The sequence below is a fragment of the Lepisma saccharinum genome, chromosome 6, assembly GCF_977018435.1.
Source record: "Lepisma saccharinum chromosome 6, izLepSacc3.1, whole genome shotgun sequence".
NCBI lineage: Eukaryota > Metazoa > Arthropoda > Insecta > Zygentoma > Lepismatidae > Lepisma > Lepisma saccharinum.
The window spans coordinates 28,579,800-28,606,442 of NC_139234.1; the positions used below are offsets into that span (position 1 = coordinate 28,579,800).

The following is a 26,643-nucleotide window of genomic DNA, read 5'->3' on the forward strand; positions in this document are numbered from 1 at the left end:
TCTTTATGATCACTTTTTATGTTTGGTCCCTTGCTTTACAGAACACTTAAGCTTGCAATACACAACATCCTCCAACTTCCTTGATTCTTTGTTCTGCTAATTTTGAGAAGAATTTTGCTCTTACGATAACCGGCTGGTTGGGAAGAAATCCTTTGCCTAATACCTTGTAGTAACCCTGCAAGAAATTACACACACTTAACAAATGCTACACCAGTAATAAGATTACTTTCATATATAATTCTAAGCTTTTTTCAACTGTGCAGTGATGTACAATAACAAAATATCATGACAACTACTTAATGACAAAACTTGCTAAGAATGAGTCTCTCATGAGAATCTAGCCCCGTCTAGTTCGCTGCACCTTTTGACACTTGGTGTAGTGCAGGCGTATCCCGGTGTCAGGTTGGTGCAAGGATATTCAACCAAGGAGACAAATAGCGATATACAGAAGATTCAATAGATGCCTGTCTGCTGCTTTAAACGTTCATTTGATTAATTAGCACACACCATACACCACAAATTACACCACTCCAGAAGATAGTGCAAATGGTGCAGACACCAAATACACTACCTGACACCAAATCAATGAAATAGAAAAGTCGGTGTTGCACTGTGTAATCAATTAAGACGTGTAAGTGCAGAGAGAGTCAAAAAGTGCAGCGAACTACATGGAGCTTCTGAAATTCCCTCTCCATCCAACAAAGTTAAATTAAATTTCACCATTATGTTCCCAAGAAAAAAAAATACAAACTTTCTAAACTGTATTACTGAAATGTTGTGAGCCTATACTGTACAATGTTAAAACATTATTCACTAAAACAACTGAACAAAATATTACACCATGCAGGGTTGGAGTCAACAATTTGTTCTAGCTAAGAAGTGTAAACTTACTTTTTACAGGTAAATACTATTTGACTAAGAAGGGAGGTTATCTAAGTGTCCCCCTCCGTTTTCTATGAAACTTGGCAGGTCCCAAAGAAAGAAATGTTTTTTTTCCAGCTAAAAAACTTTTAGGGGGCAAACCCCACCTCAAATGTCAAGGTGAGGACAAATGGAAGTGGGGATCTGACTCCTGTGTCCTCAGATTTCCATGAAACTTGGCAGGTGTATAGAGGGGCCCAAAGGAAGAAATACGTGTTTTTTGTTTCAGCTAAAAAACTGTTTTAGGCGAGCAAAACCCCTCCTCAAATGTCAAGATGAGGAGAAATTGAAGTGGGGATCTGACCCCAAAACCATGTAAATATGGCATAGGAAGAACACACACAGCACAGAACTGTAGGATTGTCGGTACTTAACGCAAGTGCTATCGTGAAGGACGATAGCAGTTGAAGTTATGTGCTAATAGTACTGGCAGATACACAAGTGGGACACTTGAGATATGAAGTGCATATAACTGGCCAACACAGCTCTGTGCAGTGTGTTTTCCAATTATACAGGGTGTTCCAAAATGAAATATCGGGGTTTCAATGAAGTGTTTCTTCTATTACATATACATTACAGAAATGAAACATACCTTAAAAGGAAAGGTAACTCGAACAGTTTTTGTTTCTACTTCGCAGGTGATGTTTCATAACTCCGCCGCAGCACGGCACTAGTAGTAAAGATGGAGATGACTCCTGAGCGTAAAGCCTTCTGCGTCTTGGAATTCGCAATGTGTAACTCAGCAATTGTAGTGCAACATGCTTTCCGGCGGGAATATGGATGTGATCTCCCATCAGATAACAACATCCGAGAATGGTACAACCAATTTAAGATTACGGGATGCCTGTGCAAAGGGAAGAGCTCTGGAAGAACATTTCTACCAGATCAAGTGGAACAGGTCAGAGCAAGTTTCGGTCAGAGTCCCGGGAAATCTGTAAGGTGGGCGAGTCAAGAACTGTCAATGCCATCCAAGACTGTTTGGAGGGTCTCACGAAAGAGATTGCACATGAGGCCGTACCGTCTACATCTGTTACAGGCCCTAAAGCCTGAAGATAACGTGACCCGTGCCAACTTCTGAAAAAATGTGCTGGCATGGAAGATGATTTTCTTACACGTGTGATCTTTGGTGATAAAGCCTCATTTCATCTTAGTGGACGAGTGAATGCGCATAATGTGCATATTTAGGGGTCTGAAAATCCACACCAAACAGTGCAGCACATGAGGGATTCGCCAAAAGTGAATGCCTTTTGTGCTCTATCCAAAGAAAGGTGTTTGGACTTTCTTCTTTGTGGTACTGTTTATTTGGACATGCTCCAGCAATGGTTCTACCCTCAACTGGATCGTGAGCAAAAAAGGAACATCATCTGGCAACAAGACGGCGTGCCCCTTCACTTTCATCCTGAAGTACGGAATTGGTTGTATGCTGTTTTTCCCCAACGATGGATCGGTCGTCATTGTGAGAATGACGTGGCTCTTCTGCAATGGCCCCCAAGATCGCCCGACCTCACCCCCTGCGATTTCTTTTTGTGGGGTAATGTAATCGATAGTGTATACGTGCCACCGCTACCTGCCGACCTCCCTCAATTGCGACGCAGGATTGATACAGCTGTGGAGTCTGTTACACCAGACATGCTAGCTTCAGTGTGGGAAGAAATTGCCTACAGACTACATGTGTGCCGTGTCACAAGGGAATCCCACATTGAACACTTGTAACTTGTGACAAAAAACTGTTTGAGTTACCCTTCCTTTTAAGGTATGTTTCATTTCTGTATTGTATATGTAATAGAATATACACTTAATTAAAACCCCGATATTCATTTTGGAACACCCTGTATGTGCATGTTCTTCCTATGCCATATTTACGTGGTTTCAGGGTCAGATCCCCACCAATTTCTCTTCATCTTGACATATGAGGGGGGGGGGGGTTGCCCCTAAAAGTTTTTTTTAGTTAAAACAAAAAAAAACACATTTCTTCCTTTGGGACCCTCCAAATAGGAGGGGGATACTTAGATAACCTCCCTTGGAAGTAATGATTGATTGATTTGGTGTTTTAAGTCCACTTTATGCACAGTAAGGCTAATTGGGACTGGACCTACGGTTTAAAGTGGGATCCGAACCACTATGTGCCTCCTCCGGGTACTAAGTAATGAAGTCAGGTTTTAGCATGTACTTACTGTTTTCCTCTAGCTTCCACCACATCATGTGGCTCAATGAAAACAGTAAGCACATGCCAAAACTGACCTTCATTACTTATTGAAATGATAGGATGTGGTGTAAGTTGTGTCTCATCTAAATACTATGTGGTTGTAGGTGTGTATGAATATTATGCACGTTCACATAATATGTATGTATGAATGTGGTACTACAAATCTATTCCCTAGGTTTGTGTTAGAGAGCAGACAGAATATTTTTTTCAGGGAATTTTTAGAAATTACATTAAGGACCCAGCGTACAGTGTACATAGTACCATTACAAGAAACAATGATAGATATTCTCAATAGTTTCACAATTACATAAAATGTAAGTCTATTAAACTATTGATAATATCTAGATAACAGTGAAAGCAAACTACACGAAAATTCACATCAATGCTTTACAAGGAATTCTAAGCTGATGTAATATTTATCACAGCGGTTTTTCGAAAAACTTAAAGCATTTATTTATTTTTTAAGTAAAATAACTACTCAATATGTAATTTTACACTATTTTTGTAGTAGTCAGTCATATTTAAAATTTGAAACACACATTTTAGTTTTGAACATACCAAACAAAATTCCAAAAATTCCACTACTAAATTCCCCTTCTTTTAAAGAACCAGGAAAACAACAGGTGCTTTGTTGAAGATTTTCCATGTTCCTTTCTTGATCTACAAAAAAAGTTATGTCAAACACGTAACCACATAATGAATCTACAATTTTTAGTGTATTCAGCAGAAAATTGTGTTACAGTCAAGACATTGTGGAATAAATAAATATATACAAATTTTGGAAACAATTATTTGTGCACAAGACTAGTTTGTTGAAATACTTACTGATTTCACAACATCAATGACAGGTGCTTTTCCTTCGGGGTCATCCTTATACTTCAATCGTGTTGCTTCACTGACAAGGGTCCATAATTTATCCAAGTTAATGGTAGGACACCACCTAGGATTCTTTTTTAAGTGGTAATTTCTCATACCAACCTGAAATTATTTGATATAATAGAACTAATGCTTCCTCTCGAATATTCAGCATTAAAAAACACTTTGAAACATGACAGTCTATAGCATAATCAGGTTAAGATAAGGTAGGAAAGTAGGTATGTTTTAGGATTGCTAGTTTGAGGGAGTAAATTTTGATTTACAGTGCAAATTAAGAATGCATGGATAAGCTACAGCCTCTCAGAAATTTTTATTTTCGGTGCAGTGAAATACAAGTTACTATTGAAAGTGCTGTATAAAAAATGATGAAAAGGTGGCTGGAGTGTGGTGTTTCATGACCACAAAGGCCAAGATCGTGAATGTATGGGGCCCTATCTCCATATTCCCCTGCACGAGTCTTCGGTGTAATGAATATGGGTAACATACCCTTAACATACTTTTACTTATCATCAAGGTAATGGTCCTGTATATTTGCTTAAATATCATGTTAATACGTAAATAATCCACTGAATGATTGTTTCTTTATGCACTAATTATTCAAGTTCAAATACAGTGGAAACACATTTTTTTATACACATTATACATTAATTTTCATGGTTCCAATACAGGACAATGCTATAAAAATTTCTGGGTTCACATTTTACAGCATTTTAAGTTTTCTTGCCTTGGTTATCTTGAAGAGAAATGTAGAACAGGTTCTACCATGTTCAACTGATGAAGATTGTTGCAAAAATGTGTAAAAAAGTGTCAAGTGCAAATTAAAACACTTCAGTATTATGATACATTCATTTCTCATTTAAATATATTAGGTTGGCACAAGTCACACCAGAATTGAAACAATTATATTTTTGGGAAAAATGCCCAGACTGATGATCAACTAACAATATTTCTTAAGGAGAGGAGTTACAGTTATGCACCAATTGTGCATTTATTTCAACATCGTCCAAATGGGCACTGCTACTAAAAAAAAAAAAAAAACCCTGGGTGTATCCAAGAGTATGAATTTCTCTCCATGTTGCAAGTGGAAGCGTTTATTTATGTTGATTATTAAGCTGGACACGATGTTCGAAAAATATGATGAATAAGAATTTTCGGAATCCCATGTATTCCTTATGGGGAATCAACTTCAACATCAAGCAATGGCTAATCAAATGGGAGTTTCAACTTTTCCGCTGGTGCAATGCATCTTCCAAATGCCCTCTTCCTGTTGATATCTCTTTCTATTCCATTGCAATTTTTATATTTCCAAGAGAACAAATCAAATAATACTCCCATAAGACCAATGCGTTTCTCCTTGAGTCCTTCGGCCAACGAGGTAGTGTTGCTAAACGTGATGCACATAAAACAGCTAAATTTCAACTTTAAATGGAGTTAAAACTGACTTTCAAGGAGCTAGATTTACGAAGGCTGGATAAAGTGCTTCCTAGGGTAATGTTAGTTGTCAAAGGGGTGGGGCGCTGCTATTACCGTTAACTCTAAATTGATGACAATTTTATTCTTAGTTTTCACCATCTAGAACCGGCGGCATCACCCATCTCAATAATCCACCGATGGTCATATGAAATCTAATATAAAGGATTCCCTGATAACAATATTGTCAATTTCACGACAACACGGTGCTCTAAAAAAAGTAGCTGGGGACATAAGAAGGGATGGGGCAACGCAGCCAATATAACAATATCACGTCACGTGCAAAATGTATAATCATGGCAAAAGCTGGTCTATGTGGGCTGTAACCAGTGATGGCATCATAGTGGGGTACAGGGGCAGGTGCCCGAGTTCACAGCAAAACGAGTGCACGAAGGAGCCAGATCTGGCTCCAAGAGAGCTAAGTTGGCAACACTGCCAGGGGGAAAACTGTTCCGCATGCCCTTAACAAGATGTCCAAATATACATACCTTTCCAAAATATCCTGGATGGAACTTATCAAAATTTGTCCTGTGATGGTGCATACCACCGGCATTACCTCGACCACCAGGATGCTTTCTATGTTTTCCTGTAAAACAAGGTTTAATACAGTACATATTTCAAGACAAAAGATTTTCTTCGAATGAACAACTTAACTTTGGCATACTGAAAACCAACCTGGGCACTAGGGTGTTTGCCGTATCAATATCTTGTTTACTTTGCACCACCCTATTACTTAGTCTGTAATCAATGGGTACCTGGTGGGTAAAGGAAGCCAGAAAGTGGTACTGAAATCCCCTTCCAGACAAGATTCAGAATATAAGAGGCCCTCTCTATACACCCCCAAGTGCCTTGATGGCAAACAGTAAAACCCACATGCAACAGGTTTTTAAAATGCTTTTTACAGAAGTTTATTATTTCAAGAAAATCTCTGAAATGCTAGAGAAACCCAGCTCTGGCATCAGAAAAATGGACACAAATCATTTGACATTTGCAGGTGATACAAAAAACACTCTTCCAAAACTTTGAAAATATTTGCGAATTACATGAAATTGTAGAAATATGGTAGATTCCTTCTGGGCCCTAACTGTCAGTAATAAAAACTAACAGTCTTCTTTCATAGAATCAACATGTAACACCAATCCACCCAAGCTTCACTCACCTCCCTTCAATAATAAAGAATGTGAATAAAAAATATGTGATTGGAATACACAAGTTGCTCATGCTGATAAATAATATTCCAAAAATTCATTTCAAGGATCGGCACTTGTTTTACTGTTGTAATACCTAGTCAGCGTTGGACATACTTCAACACAAAAGGTCAGTCCGCCCGTCCACATCATCATCCTAGGTGCATACAAAAATATATTGTTCAAGGTCATCATATCTCCTGAACAAAAAACATATGTAAGGTGGCTACTACATAAGGAACTTGAAACAAAATGTAAATATTGCGTTCACATGCCTAACAATGATGCAAATCTGTTAGTATGGGTAAGAATCATACAGAAATGAGCATCAAGAAATTTGTTAAAGTTCATGCATCAATACAAACATGAATCTCCAAAAAATATCTGAGTCACAGCAAGTTCCTAAAGTTGAATATTAAATTACATACAAAGACAATGATGTCCCAGCTCAGCATTCAAGTGAATAAAAATAAGAAATTCTTCCTGCAACAGTCATGAGGAATATCTGAAGAATTCAATGAATTCATCAAGCAAGTGTATAGAGATGTGTCAAGACCACGAATCGGCCAGTTATGAATATTAAACTGTAAAGATCTACATACCGATAAATGCAATGTTACTTACCAATACGGCCATGTCCAGCACTGACGTGACCTCTCAGTTTCCTAGTCTTCTTCTTGCTGGTAGGCTGAAAAGGTAAGTAAAACTATGAGCTTCCACAAAAGTACTATTTTCACTGGATGTTCTACACAAACACATTCAGGGTATGCAACAACATGTGGGGATATAGTTAACAAAGTTTCACAAACACAAAACTAATCCCGGTTGATTATGTTGATAATCTACTAAGTTGACAATACCAAAATTCCCTCCTACCTATATTAAATTGCATTGCTTGAATAAAATTCATGTTAGATGCATATTTGTCAAGTGCAGTGCTCAAAATGGGGGATATCTCAACATGGGAGATACTGTCACCCAGCTAGGAATTTTCAAATCGATCACTGAACATGTACTTAAAGAGTTGGAAGTGGTCGAAAAAATGGCCACACACAATATGAGTAGCCACTAATCCATAATATAAATATTTTAAGAGCAAAGCAAGATATTGATGTCTATCTTGGTAAGAGGATAACTTTGGAAACACAATGTAATGTGTGTTGCCATTTCAGAACAAAGTGATTTACTTTTACATAAACCATGTATTTACTGATTAGATACCAGAAACTTGTATCAATGCTGCATACATTAGAAGCTAGAGAGGTTTAATGCTAAGTATAACCAGTGCTTGAAGTACAAACTGCTAGCTGGAGGAAGGGAAAGATGTTTTGGCTCTAGTTAGGGGGATGATACTATGCTTAAACATGGTACTTGAATCCATTCACTTCAAGCACTGGTTACCTATCACTAAAATCCCAAACATGACTCGCCAACAGGATAGGGATTGCAAGTTTCTGTAGAACACTCAAAATGTGATACTACTTAATGACACACAATGAATGGTGCCACAAAAGTGTGTTTCAAGTAGGAATTAGAAGGTAAAACTGTCAAAGCCGGGAATCGGATTTACTTCAAATTTACAGGAGAAAGTACTTACGGAATTGAGTTTGTGGAATTTCGGAAGGTCGTAGAAGTGTTTTCTCGCATTTTTCAAAGTATTTGACTGTTAATTCATGTATTTTTCTATAATAATGTCCATCCGATGCACGAAAGCTGTTGCTTGCATTTCCTTCCATGTACTTGAACCGGATGTTGCGAACATCTGATGATGTAATCCCCAGTAAGTGTTTCCAAACACAGTTTTTTCACTATATTGCCAACCTAAAGCAACCTAACCTAACCGTGATGGTGTTTGGGGCTATTCGTGGATGGTTATACGATCCAGAATGGTTTTTGGGGCTATTTGTGGATGGTTATACAATCCAGAATGGTTTTTGGGGCTATTTGTGGATGGTTATACAATGCAGAATGGTTTTTGGGGCTATGCGGGAATTTTTCTGTTAAGAAGGTTGAAACACTGCTTTGCCATTTGAAACACAACGCTAGTCAAGATTTTCCCGCCATTTTGCATGTTCAGGAAGAGAGAAAAGAACAAACAATAATTACTCGATATGTAGACAATAGATACTAATTTCGTTAAAAAAGAAATCCCTTGTTAAACAATCTTTCGCAATGAAGAATAAGTTAGTACGAATGTCAACAATTACAGAATGAACGAGTTACATCCGATTCCAGGCTTTGACAGTTTTACCAATTAGAATCTATACAAGTGGCCCTTATCTAGTGTATTGGCATGGAAATAATGAGAGACAGAAGTGAGTCAACTGTGTTTCACACATGTACCAGTAAAACATTCAGAGAACACAGTAAATAACTACGTGAGCACTGAAAAAGTAAGCTTTAGTCCTACTGAAACATTGTTATAAAAAGTACTGCAATATATTATATGTTATGTAAAATCTTCTGTAAAAAATCTGCAATCTTTCGTGCGATATATGCATTTGTAACTTCCAAGTACACATCCCTTTAAATTTCTGGCATCATTTAGTTTTGTTCAAATACAGATATCCCCCCCCAAAAAAAAACTATTCAAACTACTCGGGAAAAATCAAACTTGAGGTGGCAACACTGTTGGCCATATGGCCACTTTATGTATTTTATAAAAATATCAGTAACAGAGGATTCTAATTTTCATTTGATCTTCAAGTTAAGAGTTTCTCTGGTCACAAGAAAAATGTTTTTAAACACAGTTCATACTATGCAGTAATCTTTCTTAAGAAGACATATAAGGGGTGTGGAGTTCGGGCAGGCACCACACTTTCTTGATCACAGCCGAAGGTGGTCAATGTGATCAGCACCATGCCCCTGGCCACCTTACTTAATCTTTTTCAACATAAACGTTCTAATCTTGTAGTATAAAATATGGTGAATAAAAATATTTGAGGGTGATTCAAATGAAAACCTGAAAAGTGCAACAAAATTCCGAAAATTTGTAAGACTGATTTGTAAGTTGGCAGGAGTTACCCTTGTGGTTGAAAGAATGACCGACAGGTGGCAACATGATGCTGCAACACTGAAGACGTAAGCAGAGTCAGTGCAAAGATGACTGCCCCATTGTTGACATGCACCGTGTTAGGGTGGCGATCTGTGATGTGTTTTTTGAGTAGTGAAGGTGTTAAACCAGTTGAAATTCATCGCAGGATGAAAGCGCAGTATGGTGATTCGTGTGCATCTATGCAGCAAGTGTATGAGTGGTGTAGAAAGATTAAAAGAAGCAAAACTTCTGTGGAGGATGCCCCAAATCGGGCCAGGCACCCCAGGTAGTGATGAATGAAAATATCGCCGCAGTGGAAGAGCTTGTGAAGGAAAAAAGGCTTATTGCTGTGAAGGAAATAGCTGTCATTTTGGATGTAAGTGTTGGTTCAGCACACAATATTGTCCATGATGTGCTGCGATTCAATAAAGTGTCAGCAAGATGGCTGCCACATCAGTTGACTGCTGAATTGAGAGCCCACGTCAGTTGAGTGCTGAATTGAGAGACCGTCGCATCAATGTTATGTGAGGAATGTTTGCATTGTTTCCAGGTCGAAGATGATGGATTTACTGGACAGAATTGTTACAGGAGGTGAAACCTGGGTGCACTAACACCAACCTTAAACAAAAAGATCGAGCAAGGAATGGCGTCATATCTCGTCGCCAAAACCCACAATAATTCCCCACTCAAGCATTAGCGGAAAGAGTCATGCTCACTCTCTTCTGGGATGCATATGGGGTAATTTTTTAACATTACATGGAAAAGGAAGTAACAGTGACCAGTACTAATAATGCAGATCTGTTCCAAAATCACCTCTGCCTGTAATCTGGAGTAAACGACAAGAACTTCTGATTTCAGGTGTATTGTTACTGCATGACAATGTCCGACCACATACTGCCCGTTTAACGGTTGTGACAATCCAGGATATGAAATTTGAATGTCTCACACACCCACCTTATTCACCAGACCTCACCCCCAGTGACTTTCATGCGACTCAGAGGCAAGCATTTCCGAAGCGATGAAGTGAAAACCGTGTATGCACGAGTGGCTACAGTCTCAACCAAATTAATTCTTCTCACGAGGTATCTATGCACTGGAATACGTGCAATGCACGTCATGGGGACTACATCGAAAAATTATGTTATGTATAATTTTTTCGTATTTCCTAATTTGCCTCATAATAAATAATTAAGGTTGTCACATGAATCACCCTTGTATAACTTACTGAAGTTCAATGGTACTCAAGTGATAAATTTTATGGCTAGTGAAAATTGTCTCTAAGGTCACATAGTGGACACATCAATATAACATAAAAAAAGAATACATTTGACAAGCTGATATTTTGGTTCCACTTTCATGCAATATACCCAGGTGTTATACAATAAATATTATGTGTTCCCAAAAGTAACGCAAACTCAATACTAAATTTAATTGAATTTAACATGAAAATGGAAATATTCACAGCGTAATTTGATTTATGACGTCTCATAAAAAGTTTTAACACTTTTGATTACCAGACTACTACATACGGAAAATTCTAGAAATTAACTAGGGGCTCAAGACAGATTATATTTTTTTCCAGAATGACACTTCTGACAGAAAATGGATTAAGAAATTAACAAAATTACAATAATCCACACAACAGAGGACTTAATTTACTGTTGCAATACACCAGTCAGTACTGGACATCGTTCATCACAGAAGTGATCTGTCCGCCCGTCCAGGTCATCATTCTAGATGTATACAAAAAGTATATTTTTCAGTAGTGTATTAATCTAAAAAAATGTCCTACATAAGGTGGTTTTATGGAGCTCATAAATTTCTAAGCAAAAAGAAAATCTGTTGCAAAGATGTCATATTTCAGAAACATTACAAAGATCAAAGATGGTATGAGGATATTCCATTTCAATTCAGGCAGGCATGATAAATGTGCACCTTACCATCAGTTTTCATCTAAAAAAATATGTGACAGTGTTCGGACACAATACAATTTTAAATATATTTCTTCATCCTTGTAGCTAAAAAAGCTGGGTCTGTAAAGATGTGAGAGAAAATCTAAAAACAGGCTTATCTTCAAAGTTTTAATAACTACGCTTTGCTATGCAGAAATAAAAAGTGACATTTCAGTGCCTTTTGTTTGAAAGAACTACACTACTTTATGTTAATAACAAGAAATCACAGAAAAAAAATTATAAAACTGAAATTTTAAATTCTTTGTTTAATTTTTCCATAGAATAATAAACATCCAATGTATTGATGTTACTCTAGGATTGAAGCATGGGTAAATTATTGGCCATTAACAAGGGAAAAATATCCACATATGTTTCAAACCAAATCAATAAATAGTGATCAAGAGCCAATACAACAAATAAATGAAATTAAGTGTTTATTTTCAATCACAATTCTGCAATACGATCAAATTTTTGCAGGTTGTCCTTGTTAGAAAGGAGGACCAATCTTCAGGAAAAAACTGTTCAGAGATATCGTGCACCCATATATGGTTGCAGGCCTTCCATAGCTAGTGCTTGGACTATGTGACGTTATCAAATTAGTTCCATCGCAGTGTTTAAAGCAGGTGTCTTTAACCTATGGCCCGCAGTGTCCTTTGCAGTGGCTCGTGCCCATTTGAAAAATTAAGTACTTAACATAAAAACCGGATTAAATAAATGATATATGGCAGCATCTTACAGTTCTTAATACCGTAATGTAGCTTCGTGGCCCGCAAGCATCATTGAAAATGTTAATGTGGCCCGCACTGTCTGACAAGTTGAAGACCCTTAGCTTAAAGGGTGAAATGATCTTATTGTAGTCATGGGCATTTGTGGGTTGTTACAGACACCACTGATTGATTCTCAACAGAATCATTACAACCCAGATTTATGTACGACTATACAACATACTTTCATCGATTTAAAGTGTGCTAAATTTCCTCACAGAATTAGCGTTAAAATAAAATGGAATAATTTATTTCTTGCAATACACTAGTCAGTACTGGACATATTTCATCACAGAAGGGATCTGTCCGCCCGTCCAGGTCATCATTCTAGATGTATACAAAATTGCCTTCTTCCAAGGGAAATAAATTACATTGGGGGAAAAAAAAATCGCCTCTAGATAAAGACCCATAACACTAATCGGCGGTTAGTACAGGGTGCACAGAGCCCCAAAGGGGGATATAACAATGCAAGTGCAGAGCATTGTAATAATTCTCATGAAACCTGAGAGAAAACAATAGACCAACTCCCGCACATCACTGGGCATACCTTGCTGGAAATCTGAGTAAAGTTATTAAGATAACAAACACCTCTCAGAATAATGGATGTGTTCATTTTTACAGAAGAAAGTACTTACCGAAATGAGTTTCTGTAGCATTTTGAAAGTTTGTTGAGGTATTTTTTTTCATCGTTGAATGTGTTTGACCGGGAAAACATGTATTTTTCGTGAAAAATACCTCTCCGATGCACAATTGCCGTTGCCGTCCTTTGCTTCCTCTAAGAACACGATGTTGCGCACGTTTCATGACATAACCTCGTGTGAGTGTTTCCAATGAGCCGGTTGTTTTGCCAAGATGAAAAAATGAAATATACATTCCTGATATAACTATGACCCCAAATTTTAACTGTTTGCCTAACATAACCGAACCTAACCTTATTGTGAATGGTTTGTGTGACATTTTTCAGTTAAGAAGGTTGGAAACACTATATACCCACTGATCCACGATGCTACAGAAGCTGTGTCCGCCATATTGTGTCTTAAGGAAGCGAAAAAGAATAACAACAATTACAGTTATTGACAGTATTTGAGAGAAAAGCAAAATTACACCTTGAAGAATGTTTCGCAATGCACAATAGGTAAGTACGAATGTAAAAAGTGACGAAATAAACGAGTGGGAGGTGTTCGGCTGACAGGAGACAGGTAATGTTATGGTACTAATTTACTATTCCTCCAACAGATTTCTTCATTTTTACACAAGAAACTACTGTAGCATTGTCTAACATCTGGAAGGTATTTTCTGTCATGTAGGAATGTATCATAGCGGAAATTATGTCTTTTGTTGAAAATAAATTATCCGACGGACAATAGCCTTTGGCGTGTATACCTTCGTAGATTATCACGTGTCGTGCTTGTGTTCTGTGTTTCCAACCAAAAATACAATCACGTGTCGTGGATGCGTGGTGAAATTCATACCGGGAGCCCCACAAACAATTTCCTGCAAGGTTAGGTTAGGCAAGCATAGTTAAAATTGTGTTCGTAAAACAATGAGAAGTAAAAAATAAAAATTACATCAGCTTTCTTCAAGATTGTTTTCTGGGTTACGAAGGTTGGAAACACTGGATACCAAATGAAAATGTACAAAACACAAGCACGACGGACGATTATGTATGAAGGAAGGTGTACGTGCCATACTGTGTCACATGCAAGCAAGACAACGCACATACAGAAGTACTCGTAATGTGAAAAATTGACGTTGTAACTCCTGCCAACTTACAAATTTTCGGAATTTTGTTGCACTTTTCAGGATTTCATTTGAATCACCAGGGTAGCTACGATTTTTTGATTATGAAATTCCCTGACTTTTCCAGGTTTTCCAGACCAGAAATAAATTTTTTCCAGACATGTTTGTCGTCATGATATTTGCTTTTGAACCTCATGTTTTTCAATTAAATATGCAGGCACGTTAATTATTATGAATATGAATATACACAGTTAGTAGCTGAAAATTTACCGAGTGATTAATATAATGCTATTCAATGAAAAAATAAATAACTATTGTACTTCCCAATTTTCAGTCATTACAATTTAAGTGGTGTAAAAAAATCAATAAAAAAATGTGGCATTTATCAAAGCTTTACAATGTAACCTATATACAACCTCAATTAGCCTACATCAATACAAATGAGAAACAACAGAAAATTAGGTCATGTACATTTAGAAAATATGCAATAAGTTTAATGATTATATATTTTAATTTATTGAAAATAGTAGGCTACATATATTATGGAAATTCAGAACTTGAATGGGGCCGGTGACCAACCATACACCTAAAAAAAATATATACGCGGGCCATACTTTGGAATCAAATATCTCCATTATTTGAGTTTTCCACATGCTGGTACCAATTTTATATTACGGAAAACATCGAAATCTGTCTTCTAAAAGGTAACAGTTCCGAATGTTTTATGATTATTTTTTTTCACATTTTCCTAGCAGGAAAACTAATTATCATAGAATTTTGGCAATCATTGTGACACGAAATTTGAACCTTCCTTAAAATCATGAGCACTATTTGGATTCGAAAAAGTTATTTATGTTGAAAAAAACCTTCAAAACAGGGACCTGTAACGTAACCCAACTTGTAACGCTGTCAAGTTACGAACGGAACTATCGATATGCGTTACAATGGCATTGGCATTCCACACAGTACCGGACAGATTGGACCTACCTACAACCTGGGTAAATTAGCCGTACCGTTACTCAACGACCCATTCGCTTCAGGTACTGAGTGGAACGGGTCTCGGATGGAACGGGTACGATCCTACCCATACATACTGTACCTGAACGGTGGCTACCGGGTACGAAATGGAACCACAAGTTGGTAACCGGTACTGAAGCACTATGACCAGCGCTTGTTATTAAAATACCGGTACGTGGATAGAAATGGATGAAGCGGGTAACATTTGTAACAGGAACTTACAGTACGTATCATAACAGTTTACTGTCAATCAAAATTCCACAGCAGCAAATGGAATACCGATAAATATACACTTCTTTGTTTAAAACTAATTATAATAACTTTAGAAAAAAGTAATTCGTGATCTTTCTGGATTTTATTTATCCGAAAAATATGTATAAATGCTATCTAGTTTATCTTTCATTAATTTGTTAATAATGGTATCAGCTATGCAAAAATTTTGAAGACCGTCACTCTGGCAAACTATTAACAATAGAAACAATTAGTTTCAACAAGCTCATGTATATTATACTAATTACAACGACCTGCGCAGAAGGTCGATATTCGTCATTCAGGCAAGCTGTTACTAGGAGGCATGTGCAGTAGGCCCCATTACTTTTAAAATAGGTAGAGAAGTGAAATTGAGTTTGAAGGTAGATTATGCTAATTAGAGCACGGCAAATCAACATGATTGTGGAAAAACGGAAGTTGATGGACGCCATATTGAAAAATGTTACTTCTTAAGATAGAGAAGTGAAATTCGGTTCAACGGTAGCTTATGGGAATTAGAGCATGGCAAATCAACGTGATTCCGGAAAACCGGAAGTTGGTGGACGCCATATTGAAAAATGTTATTTTCTAAGAGAAGAGAAATTCGGCTTGAAGGTAGCTTATGGGAATTAGAGCATGGCAAATCAACATGATTGTGGAAAACCGTAAGTTGATGGACGCCATATTGAAAAATGTTACTTCTTATGATAGAGAAGTGAAATTCGGTTTGGTGGTAGATATTGCTAATTAGTGCATGTTAAATCAACATGATTGTGGAAAACCGGAAGTTGATGGACGCCATATTGAAAAATGATACTTCTTAAGATAGAGAAGTGAAATTCGGCTTGAAGGTAGCTTATGGGAATTAGAGCATGGCAAATCAACGTGATTCCGGAAAACCGGAAGTTGGTGGACGCCATATTGAAAAATGTTACTTCTTAAGATAGAGAAGTGAAATTCGGCTTGAAGGTAGCTTATGGGAATTAGAGCATGGCAAATCAACGTGATTCCGGAAAACCGGAAGTTGATGGACGCCATATTGAAAAATGTTATTTTTATAGACAGAGAAGTGAAATTCGGCTTGAAGGTAGCTTATGAGAATTAGAGCATGGCAAATCAACATGATTGTGGAAAACCGTAAGTTGATGGACGCCATATTGAAATACGTTAATTCTTAAGAAAGAGGAGTGGAACTCGGCTTGATGGTATCTTATGGGAATTAGAACATGGCAAATAAACATGATTCCGGAAAACAGGAAGTTGGTGGACGCCATATTGAAAGATGTCAATTCTTAAGATACGGCAGTGAAATTCGGTTTGATGGTAGCTTATGGGAATTAGAGCCTGGCAAATCAACATGATTCTGGAAAACCTGAGGTTGATGGATGTCATATTTAAAAACGTTATTTCTTCAGATAGAGGACTGAAATTCGGTTTTATGATGATATGGATATTACTGCATTGGAAATCAACATGATTAGGGAAAACCGGGCGTTAACGGAAAATATTTACTTTAATATTCCTCTTTCCTTTGTTGGTTGCTTATGTTAATTAGAACACGGTCAATTTATATGATATTATAAAACCGAAAGTCGACGGACGGCATAATGAAAAATGCATTTTATTAAGATGAAGAAGTGAAATTCGGTTAGATTATTGCGCTTGCTAATTCGAACATGGACAATGCATATGCTGTCTGTAAAACTGGAAGTTGATAGACGCCATGTTGAAAAGAAATACATTTGAGTGTCGATTTAGTTTTTATTTATTAAAAATTAAATATGAATTCCATCAAACTCAGGTTTTCCAGAATCATGTTCATTTGTCATGCTCTAATTCCCATAAGCTACCATCAAACCAAATTTCACTCCTCTGTCTTAAGAAGTAACGTTTTTCAATATGGCGTCCACCAAATTCCGGTTTTTCACAATCTTGTTGATTTTCCATGCTGTAATTTCCATAATCTACCATCAAACCAAATTTCACATTTTTCAATATGGCGTCCACCAACTTCCGGTTTTCCGCAATCATGTTGATTTGCCATACACGAATTAGCATATGCTACCACCAAATTGAATTTCACTTCTCTATCTTAAGAAGTAACGTTTTTCAATATGGCGTCCATCAACTTCCGGTTTTCCACAATCATGTTGATTTAACATGCAGTAATTAGCAAGATCTACCATCAAACCGAATTTCAATTCTCTATCATAAGAGGTAACATTTTTCAATATGGCGTCCACCAACTTCCGGTTTTCCACAATCATGTTGATTTGCCATACACGAATTAGCATATGCTACCACCAAATCGAATTTCACTTCTCTATCTTAAGAAGTAACGTTTTTCAATATGGCGTCTATCAACTTCCGGTTTTCCACAATCATGTTGATTTAACACGCAGTAATTAGCAAGATCTACCACCAAACCGAATTTCAATTCTCTATCATAAGAGGTAACATTTTTCAATATGGCGCCCACCAACTTCCGGTTTTCCACAATCATGTTGATTTGCCATACACGAATTAGCATATGCTACCGTCAAACCGAATTTCACGTCTCTTTCTTAAGAAGTAACATATTTCAATATGGCGTCCATCAACTTCCGGTTTTCCACAATCATGTTGATTTAACATGCACTAATTAACAAGATCTACCACCAAATCGAATTTCACTTCTCTATCTTAAGAAGTAACGTTTTTCAATATGGCGTCCATGAACTTCCGGTTTTCCACAATCATGTCAATTTGCCATGCTCTAATTCACATAAGCTACCGTCAAACCGAATTTCACTTCTCTATCTTAAGAAGTAACATTTTTCAATATGGCGTCCATCAACTTCCGGTTTTCCACAATCATGTTGATTTAACATGCACTAATTAGCAAGATCTACCACCAAACCGAATTTCACTTCTCTATCTTAAGAAGTGACATTTTTCAATATGGCGTCTAATTTCCAGTTTTACCAAAATCATTTTGAATGGCAATGCCAGGTCAACCCGAATTTCAGATCTGTAACTTAGATGGTAATATTTCTCAATATGGCGTACATTAACTTTCCCTGTTTTCCACATGTATTATTTAGTTGGTAATATTCTAATTACATAAACTATCATCATGTCGAACTTTCAATATCTTGCTTGAAAAGATTTTTTTTAAATATGTTCACCTTGCACCCAATATTACGTGTATTGGTTATATAAAAGTAACATTATTAATAACATATCTCATGATTCCATATTTATTTTTATATATACAATTTATATTTGATTGCCTACAACCTCCATTAATATTAGTTCTTATCGATTTTTCAAGAATTCAACAATGAAAGTTTTAAAATGAAGAGTTACGTGACATATATTTTCTGATCCATTCAATACCCATTTGATTTGTTGAAAATAGGTTTTGTTACAATTGTACCCGATCCTAAAGTTCAGATATACCCATCATGAATTTGTACCGGTATGATTCTAAGGAGAGGTACGTACCGTAACGGAACCGGCATTCAGATAAGGAACAAGTTCCATGCTTTCTGGTACGGGTATTTTAACGTTCCACTCTGTGTACCCAAAGCTGTCGTCCCCGAAGCACTCTCGGGTACGAACGGAACGGTATAGGAGAAGCGTTACTGTTCGCCTTACCAAGAGGTTCTGGTATTTTCCTTGGAACGGTCCACAGCACTTGGGCCGGTACGCGGTACCCGGTACGGAAATAACGCGGAACGGTGACAAATACCAATGAATTGCGTTACGTTACAGGTCCCTGCTTCAAAATGACCTTAAAATAATCCAATAGCGCAACAACCCAATATCGGGCCAAGGCTTACCTACCGACTGCTGGCCTCCCTCCCACGCGAGCCACCAAGGGGGCGTGGAGATCTGCAGCCAGACTAGGGGGACGGGTGGTCAGCCCAACCGACCCCCAGCCGTTGTAGTACTTCGCGACCGGATTTCGCTCACTCACTCGGAGCTCCCCAATTTCCTCACGATAGTGGGTTGCCACTGGCCCTATACGTAGGCCGAATAAATTCCGACCAGAGCTGGATTGGAACCTACGCCATCCCATAGCAAACGATCTCAAGACGAGAGAAAGCCTAACCCGCTCGGCTACGGAGGAGGACTCAAAATGACCTTACTCAATCATAAACGCTTCCCACGGACAAGGTATTCTCCGGTTGACAAGCTACAGTAAGTATCATAAACTAGTGGGAATGAATGTAGAAATAAATCGGAACCTTAGTAGAGTGCATTCAGGGTCTTTATTTTAATTCTAAGACAACCAAACCTGACATTCCTAACCTAACCACAAAAGCATATATTAACAAAATCTTAAGTAATCGCTAAAACTCTGCAGTATGTGTTAACAGACATACATCAAAATCGAACCATGTAAAAGTTGCATTTGTAGCATGATGAAATCGTAATAAAACAAAAGGAACTTGGGCTCATTTTCACCACTTTTCAGCATAATTTCATTCTACATGCGAACAATACGTAAAATTACTATCGGCATGAAACCAACATTCCTAACCTAACACCGACGTGTGACCAGTGTACGTATATTCGAATATTGACGTCACTGATACTGCATAAAATCACTAATTTCTCGGGTGTAACACATCTCTGCAATGTAAAAACTACGACAACGAGCAAATGAACTAGTTCATCAGGTTGCTTCTGAACGGGTCGCAAACGAAGGACTCAAATTCACAGAACGGGTTCAAGGGGGAACGAAGTAGTGAGTCCCTTTGTTTTTACTCGGCGTCCGCACCCATCCAGTGTGACGTCAACCACAGCCAGTTACGTGAAATTCTGCTCTTCAAGCTTTATTGCAGATCCAAAACCAATGAACTGTCCAAACACCAACCTGCTCCGCTTCACGTATCAAAAGAGAATGGGTTCCGAACGGGTGTGTTCTTGAAGAAAGAAAATTTCCTCACTACACACAAAGCTAAAGCAACATTTTTTTCCGCAAGAAATTCTGAGGATGGCTGGTGCGTAGGTTTCGTCTTGAGTAGCTTGTTCTCTAAGGAAAAATCTCACGCCTCTCCAAATTCCGGTCTTGAACAGGTTCACAAGAACGAGTCGCAAAATGAACTGATCCAAGAACCTAGATCCGAGAGTGAATAAATATAGAATTGAAATGCGAAGAAACCATAACTCTGTACGTAACAGACTAGAAGTCATAATGACAAGAGGAACAAGTTTCTGAACTGAATTGTTTCGGGGGACTGGAATCACAAGAACCGAATTCGGAAGTGGAAATGAACCGTTCGTTCATTTTGTAACTGGTTCTCCTGCAACTCCAAAATTCACGTAAATTCCAGAAAATAAGCTAAATTCCCTGACTATTCCCTGACTTTTCCCTGACCAACCAAATTCCCTGACTTTTCCCTGTTTTCCAGGTTTTCCAGTCGCGTAGCAACCCTGAATCACCCTCATAAATATTTTTATTCACCATATTTTTTACTACAAGATTAGAACATTTATGTTGAAAAATATTAAGTAAGGTGGCCAGGGGCATGGTGCTGATCACATCGCCCACCTTCGGCTGTGATCAAGAAAGTGTGGTGCCTGCCCGAACTCCACACCCCTTATATGTCTTCTTAAGGAAGATTACTACATAGTATTAACTGTGTTTAAAAACATTTTTCTTGTGACCAGAGAAACTCTTAACTTGAAGATCAAATAAAAATTAGAATCCTCTGTTACTGATATTTTTATAAAATACATCAAGTGGCCATATGGCCAACAGTGTTGCCACCTCAAGTTTGATTTTTCCCGAGTAGTTTGAATAGTTTTTTTTGGGGGGGATATCTGTATTTGAACAAAACTAAATGATGCCAGAAATTTACAGGGATGTGTACTTGGAAGTTACAAATGCATATATCGCACGAAAGATTGCAGATTTTTTACAGAAGATTTTAAAAAAAAAAGGTAAAGTGTTCCCCTGTGCATAGCACCATGCCATGAAGGCGTATAGGGGGTGTGGGGGTAACGCCCCACACTTTCTTGATCCGGTCGTGAGTGAGTGTGATGTGATCAGCATCACGCCCCTGACCGCCTTTACCCCCCAGGGTTTCCCCCAGGTACCCATTTTATTCGACGCTGGGTAGGCGCCGGGGCCGCTTCCACCGTTAGAAAAGTTCCCGGATTTGAACCGGCCGGGGATCGAACCCGGGACCTTGAGCATGGTAGTCAGACGCGTTACCGACTGAGCCACCGCGGCCACATAACATATAATATATTGCAGTACTTTTTATAACAATGTTGTTTCAGTAGGACTAAAGCTTACTTTTTCAGTGCTCACATAGTTATTTACTGTGTTCTCTGAATGTTTTACTGGTACATGTGTGAAACACAGTTGACTCACTTCTGTCTCTCATTATTTCCATGCCAATACACTAGATAAGGGCCACTTGTATAGATTCTAATTGGTAAAACTGTCAAAGCCTGGAATCGGATGTAACTCGTTCATTCTGTAATTGTTGACATTCGTACTAACTTATTCTTCATTGCGAAAGATTGTTTAACAAGGGATTTCTTTTTTAACGAAATTAGTATCTATTGTCTACATATCGAGTAATTATTGTGCGTTCTTTTCTCTCTTCCTGAACATGCAAAATGGCGGGAAAATCTTGACTAGCGTTGTGTTTCAAATGGCAAAGCAGTGTTTCAACCTTCTTAACAGAAAAATTCCTGCATATCCCCAAAAACCATTCGGGATAGTATGACCATCCTCAAATAACCCCAAGCACCACGGTTACGTTAGGTTGGGCAATATAGTGAAAAAACTGTGTGTTTGGAAACACTTACTGGGGGGATTACGTCATCAGATGCACACAACATCCGGTTGAAGTACATGGATGGAAATGCAAGCAACAGCTTTCGTGCATCGGACGGACATTATTATAGAAAAATACATGAATTAGCGGCCAAATATTTTGAAAAATGCGAGAAACACTTCTACGCTTCCGAAATTACACAAAAACTCAATTCCGTAAGTACTTTCTCCTGTAAATTTGAAGTAAATCTGCAGTCCATGATCAGTGGTTATGCAGTGTTGCAACCTTCTTCATAGAAAAATAGCTACCTACTTTCATGTTACTGATTTTGTATTTTTTTTCCAGGTTCGAAAACCCCACGAACCATGCACGGCCAGGTTAGGCAAACATGGTTAAATTTGTTTTTCTAATTAGAAATTTGTTTTTCGGGTTCGAAAACCCCACGAACCGTTCACGGATAGCCCCACAAACCATTTATAAATAGCCCACGAACCATTGACGGATAGCCCCATGAACCATGCAAGGCAAGGTTAGGTTAGGTTCTGGTAGTTTAGGCAAACAGTTAAATTTGTTTTTCAAAATTAGAAATTTTTTTCCAGGTTTGAAAACCCCACGAACCATGCACCAATAGCCCCACGAACCATTCACGGATAGCCCACGAACCATTCATAAATAGCCTTAGAGATACTGGGCCCCCATCAACCTCACATTGAGCACGCCACTGATCCTGTGCACATCATGTTGTTGGAAGTTCGTAATCAGAAATGAACAGTAACTCACGTTTATTTACTTTCTAGAACTGTTACATAGTTACAAAACCGCGTATTTGGAAACACTGACCGGTTGTTACATCATGAAATGCTCGCAAATATTTGATTCAAGTAGTAGACGGACATCAAGGGAACCGCTTTCGTGCATTGGAGTGACATTAATGTCGAAAATTACATGGTTTACTGGCAAAAAAATTTCAACAAGGTGAAAACAAACTTCCAAGAACTTCCTAAAGCATAAATAAACCCATTTCGGTAAGTACTTTCTCCTGTAAAATTGAAGAAATACGTTTTGGGGATACGAACATTTTACCGAGAAATTTACCCTTGTAATGTGAAAAATTACGCTTTCTTCAGTAAAAAAAGTATAATCCCACGTTAAAAAATGTTTCGCTATGCATAAGAGGTAAGTACAAATGTAAATAATTAGGAAATGTGTTTTCACTATACCATACTGTTACCCAAAATCAGAGTTCATCCTGACTGCAGATAAATTTTACTGTCTAATCGAGGATCAACTGCTTTATACAATCGGGCCTTAGATTCTGCTAACTAGCAGACTAGTCTTGCTCTTTTTTTACTTCAATATGTGAGCCCCCTACAATTTAAATTAAATGTGGAAATTCATAGCTATGAGGTGAGTGTATGAAAACAAATGGGGACAATTTGGTAACATTATCGTATGGGTAAAACGGATTCCTTCAAATTTACAGGAGAAAGTACTTACGGAAATCATTTTCTTGAGCGTTTTGGAAGTTCCTGAATGTAGATTTGATCCATTTTAATGTGAATGCATTTTGTTTTGTGCGAAAATCTCTGTCCGACACGCTGTTTCTGCTCCCGCCATTTGCTTTTTGCATGAGAGTGCAATGTTCCGCGTGTTAAGACGATGCAACCCCGTAGCCAGTGTTTCAGCCTCGCCGTGTTTTCACTAGAACTACCTGTCGAGTTCGGAACAAGCCATTTTTCCCCGAATGGGTGTCACTTATCGCACAACATTGTAGCAACATTGTGTTTGGACGTCACAGGAGAGAGCTGTTTTTACAATTTTTCTTTGTATTTATGCTAATGGAACCTAACCTAACAGGCCTAACCTAACCACGTAGGCATTCCTCGTCTGACGTCAATATTCAAGGTTGCAAGATTGTTGTGCGTAAAGGAAGAGAATTAACGAATTACGAAAGAAAGATGGTTCCCACCCGAATGGGTGTCACTTATCGCACAACACTGTAGCAACATTGTGTTCTGACGTCACAGGAAAGATCTTTTTCATGTTAGGCAATACAAGCTAACGCGTCTCTCAGCGAAAATAATAATTTTTCTTTGTATCTATGCTAATGGAACCTAACCCAACAGGCCTAACCTAACCACGTAGGCATTCCTCGTCTGACGTCAATATTCAAGGTTGCAAGATGGTTGTGCGTAAAGGAAGAGCATTAACAAATTTCGAAAGAAAGATGGTTCCGACCCGAATGGGTGTCACTTATCGCACAACACTCTAGCAACATTGTGTTCTGACGTCACAGGAGAGACCTTTTTCATGTTAGGCAATACAAAGGTAACGCGTCTCTTAGCGAAAATATTATTTTTTCTTTGTATTTATGCTAATGGAACCTAACCTAACAGGCCTAACCTAACCACGTAGGCATTCCTCGTCTGACGTCAATATTCAAGGTTGCAAGAGTGTTGTGCGTAAAGGAAGAGTATTAACGAATTGCGAAAGAAAGATGGTTCCGAATTGCTGTGTATGGACAATGAACGTGGTAAATCGCAAGGTTATTTTACAAGTTCTACACGTAAATGCGACGTATTAGCATAATTTCAAATAGGGGCACGAAAGTAGATATTTTCCGGTGAACGAGGTTGCACCACTGCATAAATCGACAAAACACTCTCAGAACGCCCCCTAAACCAGTATGCTATGACGGCCATAATGTGTTACAGATTCGAAACAACAAGTAACAGTAAGTACTCGTAAATAGAGAAAATAAACATTATCTTAGTTAGAAATGCATTATTTCGCCTTAAGAAATGTTCCGCAACACGTTAGCAATGTAAAGAAGTCCGAAATATATGATTCGTAGGTGTTTCACCCATACGATAATAGTACCGACAATTTAACTCAATGATTTATTTGAAGTAAACCCGTTCACCTCCAATAACCTATCGATTATAAATATTTTTGAGGGGGTTTTGTCTGACCTGTCTACTATATACTACACATGGCAACAAAAATTGATATGCAATACTCTACCCATGGCACCAAAAATTGATATGCAATCAGTATTGTGGGCAACGTTAAGACTTTCCACTACGAACCAATCGAAATAAAATATTACTCTACAGAAATACAAATACCCAGGTTATCATTAAAAGCAATGTTGTAACTGTTACCGTAAGATTCAAAACCTAAAGATGCATAACGTGGTCAAGTTGTTCTATTTACATTTGGTTAATGCTGGACACGCAGAATTATATTTCGATAATCAGCATTTATACCAATTTTCTTTTGCAAATACACATCTGGTCTTAATTGTAATCCTTCTAGGTATTATTGTATAGTATTCTAGAAATAAAATTATTGAGGATGACAATTATATTTCTTAGAAATAGTGCATATTACAGCACCATATTATACTTACCATGCTGACAAACCGGAAGAACGCTGGTGGCGCCTCTTTTGCCACATCAGTGAAATACGTGACAAGAAGGAAAGTCTAAAAACACCAGAACTTCGACAACTTACGCTGGAGGCAACAAGGAGCGACTAGTCGCATGCGACCGAGTTGATTGGGTTATCATGCAAAAGTCCTTACCACTGCCACCTGCCAGTGTCAAAATAATAATCGTCTTTATTAAAGCAGGGTGTTTTGCATAGTGACTTGCACTTTGACTTGAAAAACGTTTTAAATCCATTCATTTTACAGATAATGACACAAACATGAGATGTGCAAAATATCTCGGCGATATTTGTTTTGGTTCTCGAGAAACACGCCTTCAAACACCGCTGAAATTCACCTCCTACGTCACGGATTTGAAAACATACTCTCCACAGACAGGAGGTCCTCTGACGCCATCACTTAGAAATGCGTGCAGGCAGGGCTTCTGCTCGTCCCTTCAACCATAGAAAAGTTAGGTAATAGAAGTGGAAGCTACATTTAAACCTCGCTGCGCTAGGAAATTGCAGTTCCGTCGGTGGTCAATAGATGATGCGGCCATCTTCTTTTGCTGTTTCCAGCACGAATGGACATTTCCACTTTGACATGAAAAACGTTTTAAATCCATTCATTTTACAGATAATGACAGAAACATGAAATGTGCAAAATATCTCGGCGATATTTGTTTTGGTTCTCGAGAAACACGCCTTCAGACACCGCTGAAATTCACCTCCTAAGTCACGGATTTGAAAACGTTCTCTCCACAGACACGAGGTCCTCTGACGTCATCACATAGAAATGCGTGCAGGCAAGGCTTCTGTTCGTCCCGTCAACTTAGCATGAGCCGCGGAAGCGACAGTAAAGTCACTTGTTACTGTGTAAAACAAGTATCTTGTAACTTCCAGTGCAAAAATCTGTGCTCCATTTCTTGGAGATGAATTATGCCCTAGCAGTATAGCAGTATTTACTATAATTCAGCAACTCGATATAGGGTTTTCCCATTAGGGTGACAAAGCAA

At 38.1% G+C, this 26,643-nt stretch overlaps 1 protein-coding gene across 2 annotated transcripts; it reads right to left on the minus strand.

The window, feature by feature from the left end:
• On the minus strand, nucleotides 1-25,669 carry RpL27A (ribosomal protein L27A). 2 transcript variants are annotated; one of them, XM_083123692.1, is made up of 5 exons: nucleotides 25,611-25,669; nucleotides 7,285-7,348; nucleotides 5,962-6,059; nucleotides 3,953-4,105; nucleotides 1-175 (listed from the first exon to the last, which is right to left on the minus strand). In XM_083123692.1, exons 1-5 carry the CDS (start codon nucleotides 25,611-25,613, stop codon nucleotides 47-49), a joined length of 447 nt encoding a protein of 148 aa, XP_082979818.1. In that variant the 5' UTR covers nucleotides 25,614-25,669; the 3' UTR covers nucleotides 1-46. The 2 variants fall into 2 exon arrangements, with proteins under 2 accessions (XP_082979818.1, XP_082979819.1); XM_083123693.1 differs by lacking the exon at nucleotides 25,611-25,669 and adding an exon at nucleotides 25,223-25,275.
• Nucleotides 25,670-26,643: the final 974 nt, after the last annotated feature.

What these genes read in the sequence shown, in the direction of transcription:
- RpL27A (XM_083123692.1), bottom strand. An exon ending in ATCCAGGATATTTTGGAAAG is followed by an intron (nt 4,106 to 5,961) that starts GTATGTATATTT and finishes AAATAATTTCAG; the next exon opens with GTTGGTATGAGAAATTACCA. An exon ending in TCATTGATGTTGTGAAATCA is followed by an intron (nt 176 to 3,952) that starts GTAAGTATTTCA and finishes AATTTCTTGCAG; the next exon opens with GGTTACTACAAGGTATTAGG.